Source organism: Nematostella vectensis, chromosome 11 (genome assembly GCF_932526225.1).
Source record: "Nematostella vectensis chromosome 11, jaNemVect1.1, whole genome shotgun sequence".
NCBI classification, from domain to species: Eukaryota; Metazoa; Cnidaria; class Anthozoa; order Actiniaria; family Edwardsiidae; genus Nematostella; species Nematostella vectensis.
The window spans coordinates 13070828-13091952 of NC_064044.1; the positions used below are offsets into that span (position 1 = coordinate 13070828).

General features: G+C 38.8%; 2 protein-coding genes, 1 long non-coding RNA gene and 1 other non-coding gene across 5 annotated transcripts in view; 2 read left to right on the plus strand and 2 right to left on the minus strand.

Moving 5' to 3' along the window:
- Positions 1-96: 96 nt before the first annotated feature.
- On the plus strand, positions 97-6195 carry LOC116601241 (tRNA-splicing endonuclease subunit Sen2). Of its 2 annotated transcripts, none has more exons than XM_048734042.1 (12): positions 97-319; positions 1205-1307; positions 1606-1663; positions 2132-2416; positions 2892-2976; positions 3254-3304; positions 3805-3943; positions 4327-4363; positions 4703-4826; positions 5197-5230; positions 5370-5425; positions 5868-6195. In XM_048734042.1, exons 1-12 carry the CDS (start codon positions 119-121, stop codon positions 5922-5924), a joined length of 1230 nt encoding a protein of 409 aa, XP_048589999.1. In that variant the 5' UTR covers positions 97-118; the 3' UTR covers positions 5925-6195. The 2 variants fall into 2 exon arrangements, with proteins under 2 accessions (XP_048589999.1, XP_048590000.1); XM_048734043.1 differs by having other exon boundaries at positions 4769-4826.
- LOC5517585 (muscle, skeletal receptor tyrosine protein kinase) overlaps positions 6196-21125 on the minus strand; it is an 18821-nt gene continuing 3891 nt past the window's right edge. The window contains exons 5-12 of the mRNA XM_048734041.1: positions 20016-20245; positions 19183-19285; positions 18234-18346; positions 17724-17901; positions 17340-17530; positions 16068-16247; positions 8015-8237; positions 6196-7241 (exon numbers count right to left, since the gene is read on the minus strand). Coding sequence (XP_048589998.1) covers positions 7105-7241; positions 8015-8237; positions 16068-16247; positions 17340-17530; positions 17724-17901; positions 18234-18346; positions 19183-19285; positions 20016-20245 — 1355 coding nt within the window. The 3' untranslated portion in view covers positions 6196-7104. The remainder of the gene's footprint in view (positions 7242-8014; positions 8238-16067; positions 16248-17339; positions 17531-17723; positions 17902-18233; positions 18347-19182; positions 19286-20015; positions 20246-21125) is intronic.
- Positions 9088-9159, minus strand: Trnaw-cca. Its single transcript has one exon. It is a non-coding gene; the product is annotated as a tRNA-Trp (tRNA).
- LOC125573544 lies at positions 14351-14865 on the plus strand. The gene is made up of 2 exons (XR_007314103.1): positions 14351-14555; positions 14742-14865. It is a non-coding gene; the product is annotated as an uncharacterized LOC125573544 (long non-coding RNA).

Here is a 21125-nt window from a genome sequence, read left to right on the forward strand (position 1 = left end):
ATTGACAATATAAATGCAATACTAGGTTTTCTATTCAACAGCAGCAACAGTCTCTAAAAAAGTGTGGGTAAAAAAGCCAGCGATCTCTTTTGTCAGCGGTATACCATTTCATAACAAAATGGCGGACACTAAACTCCGAAACCCGCGAAGAAAAAAAGGCGCTAAACACCAGCGAAAAGAGCCACCATTTCCAATCCCTGTGCAGACTTTGACTGGAAAAACAAGTTGCGATGAGCGATGGTTTTACTACACGGGACATTTTAGCGGAGTCTCCGTGGTCGTGGAGAGCTCTGGGGATATAGTTGATCTTTACCGCATGGTGAGGGAAAATGGATGGGAAGGTTCATGGGATAATGGTTGGGCGAAGAGGGTGTGTGCGTAGCCAGGGCTGCATGGAGGGGGAGGGGGTAGGGGAGTGCTTAGTCATAAATGCTGTTATCCAAATTAGTCTTCATCAAGATTTGGGAATTCTTACATTTCTTCGATTGTTTGCAATGGGATTGCCTGAAGAAAGCGCTTTTTTAGAGGGGGGAGGGGAGGGTGAACAAGGGGACCAAGTGACAGAGGTAACTGGGATAGGGGGAGGGGTTAGACAGAGAAGGGGAACAATAGGATAAGGAGGGGGTGGTACAGAAAAGGATTGGTAAATGAGGATACGATTGAGATATGAGAGGAGTAGCTTATGATGATGAAGGTGTGATAGCCTGGGAGGGTTCTTCCCATGTCGACTAGATAGGGATGTTCGTCGTATTTTTATGGGGTATCCAAGAAAAAAATAGGCTTTTCCCTTAGAATTGGTATTTTAAAGGCTTCTGAGGTATTGTTTAGGGTAGCAATTTTTTGTCATGCAGGTATTTTTAGGGGTATTTTTTTAATTTTCCGATACGCATCCCTATCACTTTTACCTTGAAGACCCCCTCCCCCCAGGTGTGATAGAATGGCAGGGGAAGGCATATTTGAGGAGGGTTGGGGAAAGATGGTGGTTATGAAAAGTGACCAGATACATTGGATTGAAGGGAGTGTGATTGCATGGTTAAGAGGGGAGACGTCAAGAGAAAGTGGATGATAGTGGGAAGCTGAAGGGAGCGTAAATGAAATAGGGAGAGGGAGAAGTGGTCAAGGGGAAGCGCCTATTTTCTCTTCTGTTACGTAATGTTTTTCGATGTTTATGTCACCAATTGAAGCTTGTTTCTTGTTTCCTTAGGGATTTTTTGGGAAAGGTAACCTGTCACGAAGTAAACCAGAGTACGATGTCTTGTCTAACATATCCCAGCGAGCATTCTCCAAATCGGACAAGCTTAGGAGATGTGAGTGTTCTAATACAATTTCATATTTAGTTGAAATTTTGATGAATGGTGTTTGAATAAAAATCGATCTCTTCAAATTGCACTACGCTAACCTTAAATCAAAGGGATGTCAAAAAAACAAGGATGCAATAAGCCCTCTGGCAGTGACCACCTTCAGTGATAGTAGCTTATAACAATAAACACACACAGGGGCGCTGGATTTGGAACCTCAGTCTATTGTGCCTTCTGCATTATTGCTGGTGGAAGTTATTATTTTAATATGCATTTCTTAACAGTTGATAATTTTATTTTATTTCAGTGCCTCCTAAGGAAAGACAGATTAGGCAATCAAAATTCAGAGAGATCAGAAAAGAAAGGTAAGCCACTTCTAATTCTCATGGAAAGTTACAGGATGCCAATCTCCATCTAAATGACTAAGAAAAATGTTGCACATATTTTGCAATCCTCAAAACCAACTTTAGATGAATACCTATAACTTCAAAGAGAAATGAAGAATTGTTCTTGTTGATATAAGGGCAAAATTTAAAAGAAATTTCTCAAAGGAGGACGGATTTCACTTTGAGTTTGCAGGGAGCACTGGAAGACTGTTTTGGTCTTCAACAAAATTGAATCTTTGAAGGCAAAACTCTGAGAGTCTTGGAGAGTTGAAAGCATTTTCATTTTGCATACTACATGGTTTTGGTGTTTGCTACACTAGAAACATTTATAGTTGTTTTTTTAGTATAGCCAGGTTTTTAGAATCACTATTTTTTTTTACCAAATATTAAATTCATCTTTGATTAATTAATGTATCTGATGTTTCTGGATTTTTTTTTTCATTTTAGATATAGAAATCATTGCAAATGGAGAAAGTTAGCAACAGAAAAACAAAGCTGCTCAGTTGAGAGAGAGCCATCTCCACCAGAGACTCACATGACACAAGATTTGTACTCTGATGACAGTGAGAGTGAGAGTGATGGCGAAAAAGACTTTCAAGCTAATGAGAACGATGATGATGAAGGTAATGGTGATAGCAGTGGTGATGGTCATGATCATGATGATGATGATGATAAAGATGTTACGGAGGTCATAAAAGATGTTTTAAAGCATTCCAAGCCCTGCAACAAAAGGTATTTGAAATAGTATTTATTATAGACAGTTTGACCGCATAGTGGCATAAGGTGATGCTGGATATTTGACATCATAGGCAGACAAATGCCACCTCACAAATTTTAGGGTCTATAATTTGCAAGCCTACACTGTGTAGTATATGTAGCAGCTGTAAAATGTCTTCTAAGGAGGTACATGACAGCTGCAAATCTCTAAATTTACTGAAATAATACAATTAAATTGTTTAGAGTCTGTTGGTGAAGTTCTTGTTGTTGTCACTACCGCCAAGAATCCAAATTTCTCTTTCTCTTCTCCTCTAGGAATTGAACAAAAACTATTTACTAATCAGTATCTTGCATGTGTAGTCAAATGGGTTAAAGCACAAAATTAAATACATGCATGTTATTGATTGGTTTATTGTAGTTGGTTGACACACAAGACATTGCTTAGTACTCTTTGTTAATGCAATACAACAAATTGCATTTTCCTTTTCAGACCAGAATCAAATGACTCTTGTCCTCCAGCTAAAAGACCTGACCCATATCCTGTGTTTGAGCAGCTTCATCTCAGCTTAGAGGAGGTAACCAGCTTAGAGGAGCTGACCTGAACAGGACTCACGTAGAAGGGACAGTGGCATATACCAGGAATACTTTCTAATTTTTTTACATAAAGTTACTACTCTGTTTCTCAGAGTTGATTTAATAGCTTGTTTACATCGGCTATAAACACCATCTAATTGTTTTTCAACAGCTTGTCTGTATTTTTTAAAATTATACCACATGTCTATAACCTTGTCTAAATTCCCACTCTGACGTCCAGGCATTAAAGTAAACATGTCAAATTGTTATTTCTTCCAGGCTTTCTTTTTATCTTATGGGCTGGGCTGTTTGTGTGTATTGGACAAAGAGGTAAGGTTATTAAGTTCATACTTTTGCATTTTCCTAGTCTTTGTACAAAGTTATTTGTATTTTTTGGTGTGTGTTATTTTTTGAAGGCAGGGCTAATATAAATGCCCAACTCATTTCTCTCTAAGAGAATGCATGACAATGCAAGAGAATTGCATTATTTTTTTTTATTCCATCAGTAAACAGTAAAAAATAATTCCCATTTAAGGGTATCTTTTTGCCCTTTTTATACTGATTATACCTGATTATTACCTTCTACTGACTATATTGCAATGTAAACTTAGTAATAGTATATCATAACTTCAATATCTCCATTGTCACCAATACTATGATGGTTTATTGTTAGAGTGGAATCAATTTCACTCTCTATGATTCCATCTATGATTTTATTTTCATATCAATTGCCTATTTTTCATTGTGTTTTTGTTGTTGTTGTTTGTCTGCTTAGTGAATGTACAATATGTACATGCCATTTTATTTACCTCTCCAACATTTTTCCTTAGAGGGAGATGAATCTAAATGACATGTGGCAAGCCTTCTGTGCAGCAAGTCCAGACTTTTTGCAGAAATATATAGTCTACCACTACCTGCGCTCAAAAGGATGGGTCCCAAAAACTGGGCTAAAATATGGAACTGATTATGGTGAGCATTTCACTAAGGGGTGGGTGCCAAAAAATGGGCTAGAATATGCAACAGATTATGGGACAGGTGTAGAAAACTGGGATGAAGAACTGAGCAGATTATGGGACAGGTGTAGAAAACTGGGCTAAAATATGGAGCAAATTATTGTGAGCATTTCACTCTTTAAGGGTTGTTTCTTAAAACAAGACTAAAATATGGATTACATTATATCATATACATATTATGGATCAAATTGCTGAAATGATGTTCTTTGCAGGATAGAAATAGAGTTGAAGTGTAATTATAGATATTTTGTTTCTCCTTTCTCCAATTAAATCAATAGTTTGATTTATTTTAAAGCTATTTTCAGATACGTGTTCAATAAACACATTTTATTGTTTCAGTCATTTATAAGGAAGGGATGCCATTTTATCATTCAAGGTAACAAACAGTCTATTACATTGTATGGTTACAGTAAAATAGAGGAGAAAACATAACACAGATCCAGGCTGAGATAAAAAAAACCTCCTGGCTTAACACAATTGCAGGCCCATCCTTTTGTTGACCCAAAGGGCTATTTCCACCATACCTCAAATACAAAAATGTTAAAAAAGAAAAAGTCCTTGGAAAGGATAAAAGTATTTAAGCAGCTTTTCATGATTTGAATACCAAAATCTTCTAAGGGTAGTATGACCATGTAGCCTGCACCATATGTTAAAGAGACAAAGAGTCAAGACACCACAGTTATGTCTCTGGGATTTTTGTCTGTTTTGCTTGTAGCTACTCTGTTGTTGTTCAGTTGGTAGAAGAGAAGTCACTTGACACACAAAATGTTGTACAAAGCAGACCGCTGACGTGGTGTAGTCTGTGTGGGCTCAGCAGGGTCAATGAACATGCTGCAAAGGTCAGTAACAAGGCTGGATGTGATAATCATTAAGTGAGTGGGAAGGTCAGACAGACATACTGTTAGACAAACAGGCATACAAAAAGAAAAGCTATTAAAAGGGTTGTAGCAATAGAAGGTTCAAAACATATGTTTAGTAAGAAAACTCCCAGTCATGTGACAGACAGAAAAGACGCAGATGGATGGACACTCAGAGAGGCATTCAGACGGGCGGCCAGACGGGTGGCTAGACAAGCGGCCAGGTCTGATGGACAGGCAAATGGGGACAGGCAGGCAATATGACGAAAGACAAACAAGAAGACAAACAAAAAGGATCAGCAATGCTTTCAAGAAATTTTAACTGACATATCATTGTTTTCCTGTTCTGCAGGAAGTAATGATCTGCTATGTGATAAAACCCTCTGGTAAGTAACTGAATCATGTAAGGATGTGATGATGGTGAAGAGGATGATAGAAAAGAGAAATGACTGCAGGCTTACCATTATTTATGCCATGATGATCAACTCTTTTTAAAATCACTTTATATCCTTTTTCTCTATACAGAAATAATGAAAGAGGATCTTATTCTTCCATCCTGCATTCCAAGATTTAAAGTACAGGTACAGTAAAACTGTATTTTTAATTTTATCTACATGCTATAACATTTTTTATTGGGGGGCAAGTCTCATTTTTTCTAATTGCTGTGGAGGCAGATGCTGGTTCTTCATGTCTTTTGTAACATTCTTGCTCTGCCAAAGGGGCAGCACCCCCCGCCCCGTGCTAGCTTGCCTCTGTTATTAGTTCCTCCTTCAACATAAAACATGATGAGAAATTTATCCATATGGAACCACCTAACAACATTTAGTGTGTCTCCATTCCCCTATGTAATCCCCATGTTATGTCAGCACATGTCTTGTCCCCGTTTGGACTTCAGAGGTTTTGTTTTTGCTAGAGGGTGTTATGTTGGGTATAATATAAATCTTGTCCCTGTTTGTATTTGAGAGGTTTTGTTCTTGCTGGAGGCTATGTTGGGTATAGTACAAATCGATTTTGTTTTTGCAGGAGGTTGTTATGAGACGATGGATTCCTGAAAGGGCAAGAGAACCAGATAAACCATGAACCTTTATCTAATTTGCGAAGGCAAGTTAAAAATAACAATCATTGACTTTCACTGCTCTTTATTAAAAGGCTGTAATTAACTCCTTTTGTAAATAAATGAATCGTTAAAGAAGATTGTACAAAGTAAACATCAATTGAACAAGATGCAAATTTCATGTTTTACTGATATGACACACAGAAATACAGAATTGTGATTTATTATTATATACATTATTAAATGATCTGATGATATTGTTTTTTTTTCACTTTTAATAAAAGATAAAGACACAAACAATATTTCATTTGTTTATTAAGAAATAAATTGATGATACAATTATCTGTGCTACAAACAGCTTTATACTAGACAGTTGAAATAGAGACAGTTTTACAGACAGCTTTATACTAAACAGTTAGTCTACTGCAAAAGTTAGATACTGCACAGTTAGATACTGCAACAGTTGAAATAATGTTCAAATTATTTTTTGATAAAATTTCAATTTCCACTTCCTTATTATTGTAGTCTACAACTTAAGATACAATCATGACAAGGACAAAAATCGAGATAAAGACAATAACATAATTTTCAAAAATACAAACAAATATTTTTTTCTGCCAAGCCTCTAAGGAGATTAACTATAATACAAAGTTTAGGTTGATCTAATTTTCTGTACAGCCACTACTGTATTAACAGTAGTAGAGTTTCTAGTTTCTACTAATTTCCTCTGTATAAATTCAGCATTTTAGTTAAAATTAATAAATTTTATTAATTGCTCATAACATGGTTCGATGGTTATAATCTGTTTGGTGTTGTATCTTGCTTGTATCAGGCTCAGTGGATGGAATTTTTTATTTTTATTTTTTTGCAAATTCACCCTTATAAAGAGTATTTTTCAGCCGCCATTTAGTCATCCTAGCAAAATACTAAGTGTAATAAGGCATTAATTCCCATTGGCTGATTTTGGGGAGCTGGTTGAAATATTTTCAGTATTGGTGAATAATGTATAAACCTTTTATTTTGGTGTTTATTTCAAAATGTGTCTACTTTTTATGTAAACAATTTAACAGAGGTACACAGTCCCTTTAAGATACTCATGAATTACTCTACACTGCTTATTGGCCCCTTCTCAAATGATTTGCCTTTTTTATGGAAGCAATAACGAGTGCAGTTGAGAAGGGCTATATAAGAAAGTCAGGAATGACTCTACACTGCTTGTTCGCCTTCCTCAAATGTGGGGTTGACATGCCCTGGACATGTCCTGTCATCGCCTGTCCCAATACCGACATTCATGTAACCACTCTGTGATAGGAGGACGGGTGCTGGCTGGGCTGCTCTTTGACCTGCAAATAATACGCACGGTTGGAAGTCTCCTTTTGCAGCTGTCATGGTCTCTGTCACGCAAGCCCCTGTAGCCCACTACACGTGCTTGCGTGACAGACCACAACGGCTGTGGAGGAGTCTCTACAGTTCTTTTAATGGGGGGGACTTTTAATGGGGGGGTGAATAGGTTCGCGGGTCGGCGGATTCGGCCCAGAAAAGCTCACGGATTACGGATTTGGATTATTATTTCAGCGGATTGACGGATTTTGGAAGTACGGCAGATCAGGTATCTCTTCACAATTCGCTGAATTCGGGCGCGGATTTCGGATTTTGACCGCTTCGACGGTCGAATTTCGGATTTTAAATAAATTTCAATCGATGCTATTGTTTATCTGTCAAACCATGCGGATCTAAAAAAAATATGCGGATCCACGGATTTGCCCCAAAAATGTAGCGGATCTGCGGATTTACATACCCCTATTCACCTCCCTCCCCTTTAATGGAATAATTATGATTATAGAAAGGATGGTTGAAGTGTTGATAGATGACAGTGGGGTCTAATAAGCACCTTCATTCTCCAAAAACACCTATCATAAAATATTGTACCCACCAAAATGCCATTCATTGCCTAAATGCGCTGCCTTTCGTAAAGGCCCCCACGGCAAAATTTTAGAGATAGCCCCCGTTTTAATAAATGCCGCTCCCCAACACCCTAAAGCAGTATGTCCAAACACAAGGCTATTAGCACCCACAATGTCAGTAGTGTCAAATGGTATAAAGGCTGCATCTCTACCTTTCTCTGATTCAGCGGCAGCAATCTCAGTATTCATGTATAGGGGATGACTGTCAGTGGTTGCCATGGTAGTAGGTGATTCTGGCTCTGTTGTCTCCTCGTTTTTGATCTGTGAGATAATCATCTGGAAGTTTGGACGCTGGGACGGGTCTTTGTTCCAACAGCTTTTCATCACGTCATAGATGTGGTCTGGACAGTCCTCTGGTTTACCTAGATGAACTCCCTGGAAAAACAAACAGGAAAAACTATTGAATGGACAGGATTTCACAATTGGTTAATTTCCTTCCTAGCCGCCTTTTGGCTCGATGCGATTTTGCTGATGAGTCAATAGGAAACAAATATTGTTCGGATCTATCATGGGTGCGCAAGAAACTACATACAGTAGCGGATCTAGGGGGAGGGTTTAGGAGGTGTAACCCCCCCCCCCCCCCCCCCTTTGGGTTGCCAGAAAGCCATATGTGACAACAAAATTACCCCCTCTCCCCTCTGTCACTTTGCCACCCCCCCCCCCCCCCCTTAAGTGAAAATCAAGATCCGCCCCCGAGTCCGTTTTTTTTTTTTCTGGGGAGAAGAGGAGGGGGGGGGGGGGGGGGGGGGGGTTGAAACTACTTTGGTATATGATAAATGAGAAGAAAGAATTAGTAAAAGCTCAAATCGCTAGAATATGGAGAAAAACATATATAAGTAAAAGCACCTAGAAAAGAGACAATCAGGGCCACCCAATTGTCCCCCGAAATTTCGATGTGCTCGCAGTTTTTCGGCAAATGCTCGCATGCTGGAGCAATTTTCCAGCTCGCATTGATTTTCGAAGTGCTCGCTGCTCGATATTTATTCAAAAACCAGAAAATGCCTTGTCTCGCAAAAGAAAACTGGGTACCCGCACTCGCAAAAAAACTCGGCTGCGAGGAGAGTATCATGCATTGCATGAAAAAACAAAAAAAACAAAAACAAAAAACGATAAAAACCGATGAACCACATACCCCCACTTCATGGGGACGAAGACCAAACTATGTAATAAAGTAAAAGCGAACCAAGAAGAAGAAAAAAATTACGTGAAAAAAAAAAAGAGCAAATGACCCCGACGTGACTTGAACACGCAACCTTCTGATCTGGAGTCAGACGCGCTACCATTGCGCCACGGAGTCAATCATGAAAAATGTAAGGTTTACTAATGTATTTATTGAAGCCAAAGCTTTTTTTTTAGGTCGAAAGTAATATGATTTTGATTCACTCTCCTAAATATTTGCTCGGGGTACATGGAATAGCATCAAAACAAAAAGTATAAAATAGCAACCTACATTTATTGTACCATAATATCATTCTAATAATATTGAAATAAGCCCTGAGAGAGTTTTGAATTTCAACCAGGTATCACAACACACAGTACACTCTAAAGCTACGACCCCAAAAGCTACAACCCCCCAAAATTTTGCCGTTATTATTTAGTCTACCTTGTTTCCCAAATGGCTACACAGCGCGAAAGTGTCACATGGAATCAGTGATCCTAATGAGGTAATTCAGCGAATTTTGTTGTGCTTTTCATGGAGGAAATATTCTCATGTGCGCGCCAATGAACTATTCGTGTAGTTGCACACATTTTTCAGACACGCTCCTTTGCCCGAAAAATTATCCCAAAAACTCTCCCGGTAACCTAACAGACCCGGCAATTACCTGTAATTTAGAAAAATGCCCCCAGAAAAGTTTTCGAACTCCCTGGCGAGGAAGAGTGTTTATCAAAACAAAGCTTTTGCGTAGCGTGCCGATACGGGTTCGCGACAAGTAAATTATAATTTCCAAAGTTTATGACTAGATTGGCTAAATAGTTATTGAAATTCTAGTTTTGTCGACGTCTGTAGACAACTTGCACCCCAAAAGTTGCTGTGGCATCGGCATTTTTCGGAAGGAAGACAAAGAACAAGTAAATAAAGTCTCATTTTGTTACCGCCTGGATATACTAAAAACATTTGTAAAATCTTGAGTTATATTATAAATGCCATATCATAACACTGATTGGGGCAAGAATGGTAAGAAGCACCAACTCTCCAGGTTTGATTGGGGGGGGGGGGGGGGGGGGGGGCTCACCATGAAAGTGGACATGACTTATTGTCCTATCTTTTACAGTGTAAATTTCTACCAAATGCTATCATACAGCAGTGTAGAGAGCATACATTCGCATACACATAAACTACATAGAAAGATATATAATCCACAGCAGAGCACTGCCATAGAAAATGTGTTTGAAAATTGTTATAAGTGATAGCACATTTGGGGGGGGGGGGGGGGGGTCAAAACAGTTTTTAAGATATAGCAATTTTCAAACAAATAATCTGGAAAGTCAAGATATATTTAGTCCACCAAGTTGTTTTCCAACAGCTACTCTTGTGAGACAATGAGCTGGCCCTATATTTCTGGTGCTGTTTGAATTACTCCTTCAGGAAGGACTACGCCTATCTGGTTAACTTCTAGAATACCATGGATGTAACAAGGGGGGCTATGGCCAACCATTCCTTGGATGTATTTGCTTTGAAATTTAAAAAAAAAATAGAAACCGATGTGAAGACAGATATATAGACACAAATGGGAGCTGCTTCTTCCTTTCTTGGAACTCCGGTCTCCCACTGGAGACCTTGCTATTTTCTAACTATAAGGGTTTGTAATAAAATCTGAATACTAAGCAAAAAATGTTTTAAGATATTAGCATATTCATGGCGAATTTTAGAGCATCACTTAGGAAGCAGCAGCATTGGGGGAACAATAATAATGGGAAATATTACAAAAAAAAACTCTTTTTTTTAAAATTTAGTAGCAGTAAGTATTGTAATAAATAAGTACTTACATATCATTGTTTAGGTGAAAAACAGTTCCAATAAACCTGCGATTATTAGCCACAATTTATTTTGGGTCTCAACAGCATTCCCTAGCATTCCCTTGTTGACAATATCAGCCGTTTTCCCACCAAAATACAAAATGCACATAAGAAATAAATGTAATTAACTTTACTTCATTCCTGAGTGTATAAAGCTAAAACACCTCAAATTTTAGCCTTGAAGAAAGCTCCCGAACACTTGTTTCTTTCTCTACGGCCCTACGGGTCGGGTCTTCGACTAATCGTATCATGAATCGACGAAGGAAATGCGCGGTAAAAATTCAAATTGACATTAATTTCCACAATAGCATTATAGATAGAAAAGCTTTGATTGCATTTGCAATAATATAATTGCCAAAGTTGCCTTTTTTACCTGCACAAATATAAGCTAATGCTCGGATGAAATCTCAAATCCAACATGGCGCGTCTCCTGTCTTGAAGTGAATTAGCGATGACATTATAAGGGCAGAACGGACGTACTTTATGTAAGCTCAGCCATAGCGTAATGACAAATGGGGACACAAAATAGATGGTACACGAAGTGGCGCAGAGGCTCATGGGGTATTGCACAATATGGCAGATTTCCCGGGACCACGAAAAAAAAAACAGTTGCATTTTATGACTGGATACCACAGGTATCCCAGTAACAAATTGAATAAGCTTATTATCTCATAAGGATCACTGATTCCACATGAAACTTCCACGCTGTGTAGCCATTTTGGAAAACAAGGTAGGCTAAATAATAACGGCAAAATTTTGGGGGTCGTAGCTTTTGGGGTCACAGGTTTTAGGTTTTAGGTCTTCGTTTTGTAGACACCCTCGCTCGTCCGGTCGCTTCGCGACCTCATCTCGCTTCGCTTGCTGATTTAATCTCGCTTCGCTCGATTACTGACTCTGAAGTTGACTTGGAGCAAGTCTATGTATTTATAAGCACTTTTATTTATTTATAAGCAATAAAATTTAATAACGTCGTTAACATCACGGGCAAACCAGACGAAATGTTCGTGTATCGAATATTATCTTTAATTTGCTCATCGAATATATCTGTAATAAAGCCAATTTCTTGAAGCTGTTGTCATAGATGAATGTCGTTACGTTTTAGCCGTAGTTCATAACAGCTAAGGCGTTTTTTATCCCTCATCTCTGTGGGGAGGAGGTGAACCGAGATGGAGGGTTGAAAATCGCCTAAACTGTTATGAATCATGGCTAAAACGGAACCAGATCAATATATGACAAAAACTATATATGACAAGAAATTGGCTTTATTACAGATATATCCCATGAACAAATTAAAAAACGGCCCAGCCTCGACTAAAAATTAGACGTTCTTACACACCTGTCAACCTCTGAAAATCTCAAGGCTTGAGAATATTTTGGGGGTAGGGGTGGGGTATATTCATTTTTTAGGGGGAGGGGTGGGTTTAGCCTTGCAGGCGTTGCAGTATAGAAAGCTCTCACGAACAAATCCACTTATTGATCTCACAAGGGTTTTAGATTGTGCTACGCAAAGGAATAATTGTTTCAAATATTTTCAATAATAGAAAATAGGCAAAATGACAATTTTCTATAGAATAATTTTTCGGAAGCGATAAAAATCGCTAAAAAGCGGGAGATTTGGTGCTCAACGCGGGAGAGCGGGAGAAGGGGTTCAAAATCTTGAGACTCCTGCCTCCCGCGGGAGATTTGACAGGTATGTTCTTATAAAAAAAAGAGTGTAATTGTATGTGATCTGAAACTCAACACACTAAACAGGTAAAACTCGCAGACCTACTCGCCCAAATATTAGCTTAGAATTTCACTCAAGACTACATTGGAGACACAATATACTACAAACTGAGATCACAGTGAGCTTGAGATACCTATATTACTTTTTTTTATTCTTTACAAACAGTCCCGTACCCCGAAGGAAGGGGGGTGGGTACGGGCCTGTTTGTAAACTATAAAACACAACGGCCGAAGGTCCACTTTCGGTTCTCAATAGACGTGCTATTTGTTGACATACTGTAAAGCATAAGCTAGATCATTCTGGTATGTAGCCAAATCCGACAATAAACATCCCGTGGAGATACTGCAAAGGCATAAGAAAATCCCTATGTTTTTTCAGCGGTAGTCAGATTTTTATCAGAGAACTCACCCCCCCCCCCCCCCCCCCCCCCCCCTCCCACCCGAAAAATTAGGTACACTTTCTCGGATTTCGCACCGCCCAAAGAAAAATCATGGGTGCGGGCCTGACAAAGGGAATTAAAATGAGTGTTTTATTGTGAATTTCACACAATCAAACTCCCAAAACCACAAACTGTGTGCTTGGGCTCTCTGCGTGCAAACGAGGAAATGTTCTCTTCACACTTCTTCTATAATTGGTTCGCGTGGGTACACTGTTAGTTTCAGGGAGTTATTTTTACTCCACTCAGAGAGTAAAAACTACTCTTTGCGATGGAGTACTTTTAAAGGAGTAATTTGAACTCCTTTATTGGAGTAAAAACCACTCCACTAAGGAGTATTTTTTTTTGTTTACTCCCTTAACGGAGTAAGTTTTACTCTGCTGAGAATTAGTATAGAATGTTTCTTAGAAAAAGAGTGATTTTCACTCTTGTTGGTCAAATAATGGAGTAAAAAGTACTCTTTTCTGGGGGTAATTTTAGCAGAGTAAAAGCTACTCCAAATATCTGAAGTGAAAAGAGTTATTTTTACTCCAGATGGTCAAGAAATGGAGTAAAAAAGTACTCCTTTGAGGGGGTAGGTTTTGAAGAGTAAAAACTACTCCAGCCATCTCGTGTTGAGAGAGTAGTTTTTACTCCAGCTGTATCTTTTTAGAGCAGTAACAAACCACACCAAATATATAAAATAAAGCGAGTTGTTTTTTTACTCTGAATTAGCTGAATTTAATAAGGAAAACGATAGTCTCTATTATATAAGACAACAGATAAAAATAATAATTTATCGTATTTATTGTTGAGACAAAAAACTCTACCCTGTGCCTAGAAGTTTCCTAAGATTTCCTAAGTTCGATCAAAACAACAAAATATGATTAAACTTCCTAAAAATTCCTAGGATTTCCTAGTATAAGCAGTAGACCAGAAAATCGGAATAATTTGGATAAGAAAATCTTAGGAAGAAGATTTGAAGCATTCTACAATTTAGGAACTCTTAGGAAATTCTTAGGAAATCCTAAAAGAACATTTTCAATACAAGAACAGGCCTCACCATACTTGCATATATTGTCAGCTATACTACAACAATAGGAAATGTAATCAAAGACAGGCATTGGACTCGAACATGAGTTTTATGTGGTGTACTTTCAGAATTCGCTCAGAATAATTAGTACTGCATTGAAAAGAAAGATAGGTAGGGTGATAATTGTATAAAATTCTTAGATCCGATTTGAACATTATAAAATAATATATATTGTTTCTAATAGAAATGCTACTTGAGATTATAAAAAAAAGAAGTCCAGCTTTGCAGATGACGGATCACCAGGGCCCGTAAAAGCAAAATGTACCGGGCGTCCCTCGCTTTAGTGGCCGAGAGGGGCTTGGGCCCAAGGCGCAAAATCATAACGGTCGAACGAAAGCCATTATCACAGCCTCCAAACGGATAGCCGTTTATTCCCGTCTTTTCTACGCGTAATTCACCTTTTTTAAGGATTTGATGGCAGAAAATGGATTGAAGTAAAAGGTTAGTGTGTAATGGGCTTTATAATGTGATAGGTTTCTATAGTAAATGTGATTTGTGCGACCAACTTCAGTATCAAATCATCGTTCGTGAGCGGATTTCTCGAACTAGACTGATATGTTTTGTGATTCTTTGTTATCTTCCAAAGCAATACTACCTTCTTATGTGTTTCTCTTATTATCTTCGCAGGACATTATGATAGAGATAGTAAAATGTGCTCGAGTTGCAAAGCCAGAAAAGAAAGAAGTTGGAGGTATAAGGAATGTATCAATGCGTAAATCGCAAGAAACGAATAAAAACTTCGTAAACTTAAGTTATTCACTAATCACTGTACTTACATCTAAAGCGCCTATGCTTTATAAACTGTTACTTGAAGCACAAAATTGAATAACTTAGCTTAGTAAAAACCTAGTAATCAGTCTTGCACCTAAAATTTGTCCAGATATTTATTTTGAATATCTAATGTTACTGTAGTTGGTTTTTGTCCGTATATTCTGATCACAGTAAACCCTGCATATGAAGAACCTAGTTATCTTTTCAAGCTAGCCTACCAGGTTCAAATTTAAATGGTGCATATAGAGGCATTAGGCTTCTAGCTTGTTATCTGAATATACAAAGATGGAAGAGGTGACAGTTCTTTTGGAAAACCGTAATGACGCCAAAAAGGGTAATGTTCAAAAGCTGTTAAAGTAGTTATAGAAAAATAATATTGTGTATGTTTGTTTCAGCTTTGTTATGTTGGAACACTTGTTAGTAATTTTGTCCTGGATACCTTATGTCAAATGACTATTATTTTTCAAACATTTTTTCAACTTATATTTTTGTTATTTTTTAAACTGAATTGTTTAATTAAATCATTTGTTAAATTCATAATAACGTCTTTTCCTTGGTGTTTCTAAATTACTCTAATTTCTCCAGTATTAACCCCTGAAGTAGGTGGAGTTTAAACGGCCATTTTGTAAAAACAGGGGGGAGGGGGTTGAAATCATCCCTTTAGTTACCCAATTAGTAGGGGGAAATAAAATAGGGAGTAAAAATTGACTCCCATTTTGAGGGTGAATTGTACTCTTTTAATGGAGTAACTACAAGCAACCTAGTAAATTACTCCACTTAGCTACCCCCTAAAGTGGGTAAAATTTACTCCCCTAAGAGAGTAGGAAAAAAAGGAGTAAAAAATAACTCCATTTTGAGGGTAAATTGTACTCCTTTAATGGAGTAATAGCAAGCAACCTAGTAAATCACTCCCTTTAGTTACTCCCCTACAGGGGTAAAATCTACTCCCTTGAGAGAGTAGAAAAAAGGGAGTAAAAAATTACTCCAAAAAGGGAGTCATTTTGTACCTCGGTTTTTTACTCCCTTTTTGGAGTTAAAACTACTCTATGAAACTAACAGTGTATACGACCCCTATAGCCCTCCCCTAAATCTATCCTTTGGATAAATCAGTACAGACTTCTTCGTTTTTAGGTCTAGTATGACTGTAGGAAAACGCCCCCATCCTCCTTCCCCCAAACTAACCTTTTTGATAAATCCGCAGACTTCTTCGTTGGTGTAGCCATAGTATGGCTGTAATGCGAACGCGTAGACTTCCCATAGAAGCACTCCAAATGAATAGACGTCAGATTCCACAGTAAAGCGACCATACAACAGGGCCTCTGGGGGCATCCAGCGAATTGGCATCACAGCCTGACCCTCCACCTGATGGGAAACAATTGACATATAGACCATTTGTTTTGACTTTAGATGTCCTAAGGAGGGGAGGGCAGGGCAGGGCAGACTGGCCCTCCGCCAGAACGTTTGACATATAGACCCCGTGTATTATGTGAGGGGCTCTAAGAAGAGGAAAGGAGTGGAAGCTTCGGAAGCTTTGAATTGTTGTAAGGAACCGATCATTTGATGGTCAGTAAGGAAAAAAAAAGAAAAAAACCTAGCTTGGAGATATTTCAGAGAGAAAAAAGTAGGGAAAATTTTTACTTTCCGCCAATCAAATGGTCGGTCCGTAAGGTACAATAAATTCGAAAAACGAACACCTTTAGAATGATCCCCTCTTTCCCCTCTCTTGGCGAAAATATAAAAAAGCGCCCCCTTTGAATAAGCACCCCCTCTGGGTAGAAAAATTAACTTTAGGTTAGACCGTAAAATCAGCTTATATCTCAATCTTGACCAAATAAAATAGAGAATCCTAAATCTTTTGACTATCATTACCGTACCGAAAACTTGACTTACTGATTTATATCCATATATATTCGCTCCAATGAAAACGTAGCCGTAGCTGGTGGTGGAGCAGGGCGTGACATGTTTGCCCTTAGAATCGTTTACTATTTTTGTACATTCTATAAATTCTAGCCTGCATTTTCGCAAGTCATTAGTCCGTTTCATTGAGTTATACCACCGTCTCAGCCACTTCCACAAGATTTGTCACCGTTAAGGTAAAATCGTTTTCTTTCACCTTTTTCATACTAAAATATTGTAACTCCGCCACCGAAACCTACTAGGTATTATTTTCTTGCATGTCTTAATATCTGTATTTTGTAATTTATTTTCTAGAACCGTGTTTAATGTAACTAAAGTATCCAGAAGTCGTACATGCGTGTTTGTTATGTTGGCGCGAGTCACTGGCGGTGACATGCCCCCCTCCTCTACTCCCAAATATTTTAAAGAAATTTTATGGAAATGACCAGAAAGGCGTGGCTGTTACCGACCAACATTTTTATTGTTTCTGTACCGTGCCCAAAATATTTCGAGGCCTGCATACAGCCCTGCGTAAGGAGATTTGTATCAGAAACGTACCTTATAATAGTCTGAGGCATACACATCTCTTGACATGCCAAAGTCCGCAATCTTGACTACCAGCCCATCCCCTACTAAGCAGTTTCTTGTCGCTAGGTCACGATGCACAAAGCGCATGCTCTGTAAGTGCTCCATACCGCTGGACACTTGGAGCGAGATGCTTAGGAGATCTTCTTGTGTTAAGCTCTTCTCTGCAAGAGAGACAAATAGGCCATTCCACGTTATTGAGGTGCCCCTTGTTTGGGAAAAGTTTATCCCCCTACTTGGGGTATATATTTGTTCAGTCTGTCTTCCCTCCCCTCCTCTATCGAGAAAGACCCCTGGGTTATTTTATTGAGTTTGCGTTGGTTCGTGATATGATGTACCCTACTCCTTAGGGTATACCTTTGTCCTCTTTGTCTTCTCCACCCTCCTCTAGTGAGTATGGTCCTCGCTTCCTCATGTACTGATTGAGATCTCCTTGGCTCATGAACTCGAAGATCATTCCGTATGGCTCTTCTTCCGTTGATACGGCCAGGAGCTCCACGATGTTAGGATGGTGAAGGACCGCCATCAGGGTTACCTAGGTAACGGAGAGATTTAAGAATGTGTAGCAGGAAAATAGTATAAACTTGAAAAACGATTTTCTAATTTCTATCCATCAAAACTTCATAAAATGGATTTTGTTTGGTCCCATTATAGTGCGTTTTCGCTGTAACGAAGGGCAGTTTCCACTAAAAAAAAGAAACAAATTGGGACATATTCTAGGACCTCTCCTCAAACGGGAAAATGGAAAATGATACTAGTTATCAAGACCCTTCAGTCTTTTGAAAATAAAAAAAAAATAGAAATTTAGCGGAAAGGATGTCGGCATTTTAATACATTTTGCAACACTGGTCGGTTAACCATAGATACCTCCTGCAAAAACGATGTCTTCATCTCGTTGGAGCAGCCTTGCTTCAAAGTCTTGACTGCAACTATGAGCTCTGTGTCCGGCTTATCCCCAGGTCGCAGTCCGAACGCACGTCCTGGATATCAAAACAGGTATAAACATCTAGAGAAAACAACAATAACAGCAGGAAATGCAGGAAATGGAAAATGCCCCTTCCAGGTAAATCACCCCCCACCCCCACCTCCCCCCCCCCCCCGACTCCCTAGATCCGCCACTGTTAAGCATCAAGCAGGAACACAACAACAACAACAACAACAGAACCGCAACAAAATCAACAACAACTAGAGCAGCAAAAGCAACAACAGCAGTAACATTGTAACAACAGCAGTAACATTGTAACAACAGCCGTAACATTGTAACAACAGCAGTAACATTGTAACAACAGCAGTAACATTGTAACAACAGCAGTAACATTGTAACAACAGCAGTAACATTGTAACAACAGCAGTAACATTGTAACAACAGCAGTAACATTGTAACAACAGCAGTAACATTGTAACAACAGCAGTAACATTGTAACAACAGCAGTAACATTGTAACAACAGCAGTAACATTGTAACAACAGCAGTAACATTGTAACAACAGCAGTAACATTGTAACAACAGCAATAACATTGTAACAACAGCAGTAACATTGTAACAACAGCAGTAACATTGTAACAACAGCAGTAACATTGTAACAACAGCAGTAACATTGTAACAACAGCAGTAACAGTAACAACAGCAGTAACATTGTAACAACAGCAGTAACATTGTAACAACAGCAGTAACAGTAACAACAGCAGTAACACAGAAAAAAAAACAAGAAAAACAATGACGATAAAAAATGGTTGTACAAAAGCATAACCAAACAACCAGAATTAAAAGGCAACATCAACATCGACAACGCAGCAACAATGCTGAACATTCATACCCTGAAAAACCTGGCCAAAGTTTCCCTCGCCCAAGTCCTTCATGTACTCAATACGATCGAGAGGGAACTGGTTCAGATCCTCCGGGTTATATAGACTCATTAACTGTAGATGAATAATCAAGGTCAGCATTTAATAGGTGAGCTAAAAAACACATAATCAGTAGTTATCTAAACGTGTAACACCTGAATACCAGGTAACCTTACGGTGTCTGTTCTTAGTCTCAACACATTACCAAGCAATAACCTGGGTTTTTTTTCACCCATGTTGTTCGTTATTGTTCGTCAAGCACACATTACAGGCTAGTACCCGGGGGGGGGGGGGGGTACCCCGACAAAAAACGCCCCATGGGGATACTGTATAGACATAAAAACAATCCCTATTTGTTTTTTCGGGAGTGGTCAGATTTTTATCAGAAAACTCACTCCCCCCCCACCCCACCCCCAAGAAAAATTCTGGGTACGGGCCTGCTGTGTCTCTGTTAGCATCTTCACACATTCTCACGAAAATCTACAGCTTTTTACCACCGCAGGGGTTTCATTAAGAGCTGCTCGAACCGCAAGCATTCTCAAGGACAGCCCATCCCTATTTAACACTCCTGATATAGATCTTCAGCCATTGTCCCCCGATAAAGGGGGGAGGGACGCAAGGCGGCCACAGAAACCGCAAAACCACACACAAAAATCGCAAAAAAAGGAAAAACCGCATCCGAGGTTCGCGAGAACCGAAAACCGGTTTTATTTAAGAACCCACGAAACCGCACCAAAGAACTTTCTCTTGCCAACATCCCTATAACCATCCTTCCCTCCTCTCAAGGTCAAAATGCGCTCTTTACCTTATCTTCGTCTAGTGCTCGCATTGTTTCCGCTCGCAGTCTGTCACGCATTGTCACGGCAGTAAACGTCATGCCATGGAAACCGAGCCTTTTCTGGCGCGCACGGCGCTTTTTAACCGCAACAAACGTGACCAAAGCAGCTAATACGAGCACGCCGCAGATAGTACCGACAAATAGACCAATAGGAGGAGAAGGAGGCGGCTCCTTAGGTTTTGTCTTTTTGTTAAAATCTGAAATAAGATGAATAAGATAAATCATTTTAAGTTTTATCATGATTTTGGACTTATAGTTGACAAGTGTCAACTATACAAGTCGAGGAGTGTTCAGAAGAGCTCACTTGCTCACCCTCAAGTCCTTCCACATCCAGTTTTGCATCTGCTATTTATATAGTATATTTGGGTGTATTTTCTTTACTCGTACATTTTTTCACCCCTAGACAGGGTTAACCAATTTGCCAGTAGCTTTTTCACATAACATATATCGTTATTTTCACCTATACCATCTTACCATTACCTTAACGTTTACCTATACCATCTTACCCTTTACTTTCACCTATGCCATTTTACCTTTTCTTTCATCTATACCATCTTACCTTTGCTTTCACCTATGCTATCTTACCTTTACTTTCACCTATGCCATCTTACCTTTGCTTTCACCTATGCCATCTTACCTTTACTTTCACCTATACCATCTTACCTTTGCTTTCACCTATGCCATCTTACCTTTACTTTTACCTATACCATTTTATACTTTGACCTATGCCATCTTACCTTTGCTTTGACCTATGCCATCTTACCTTTAATTTTACCTATACCATCTTATACTTTTACCTATGCCATCTTACCTTTGCTTTCATCTATGCTATCCTATCTTTACTTACCTATACCATCTTATACTTTTACCTATGCCACCTTACCTTTGCTTTGACCTATGCCATCTTACCTTTGCTTTCACCTATGACATCTTACCTTTACTTTCACCTATGCCATCTTAAGTTTAGCTTAGGGGGTGTTGAAGGATTTTTTCCGATGCTGCTATCTGTAAGGGTTACAAAAGTCTTCGACTACAACACCCAATTTGCTATCTCTTTGGGGGTAAGAATTTCTGTTG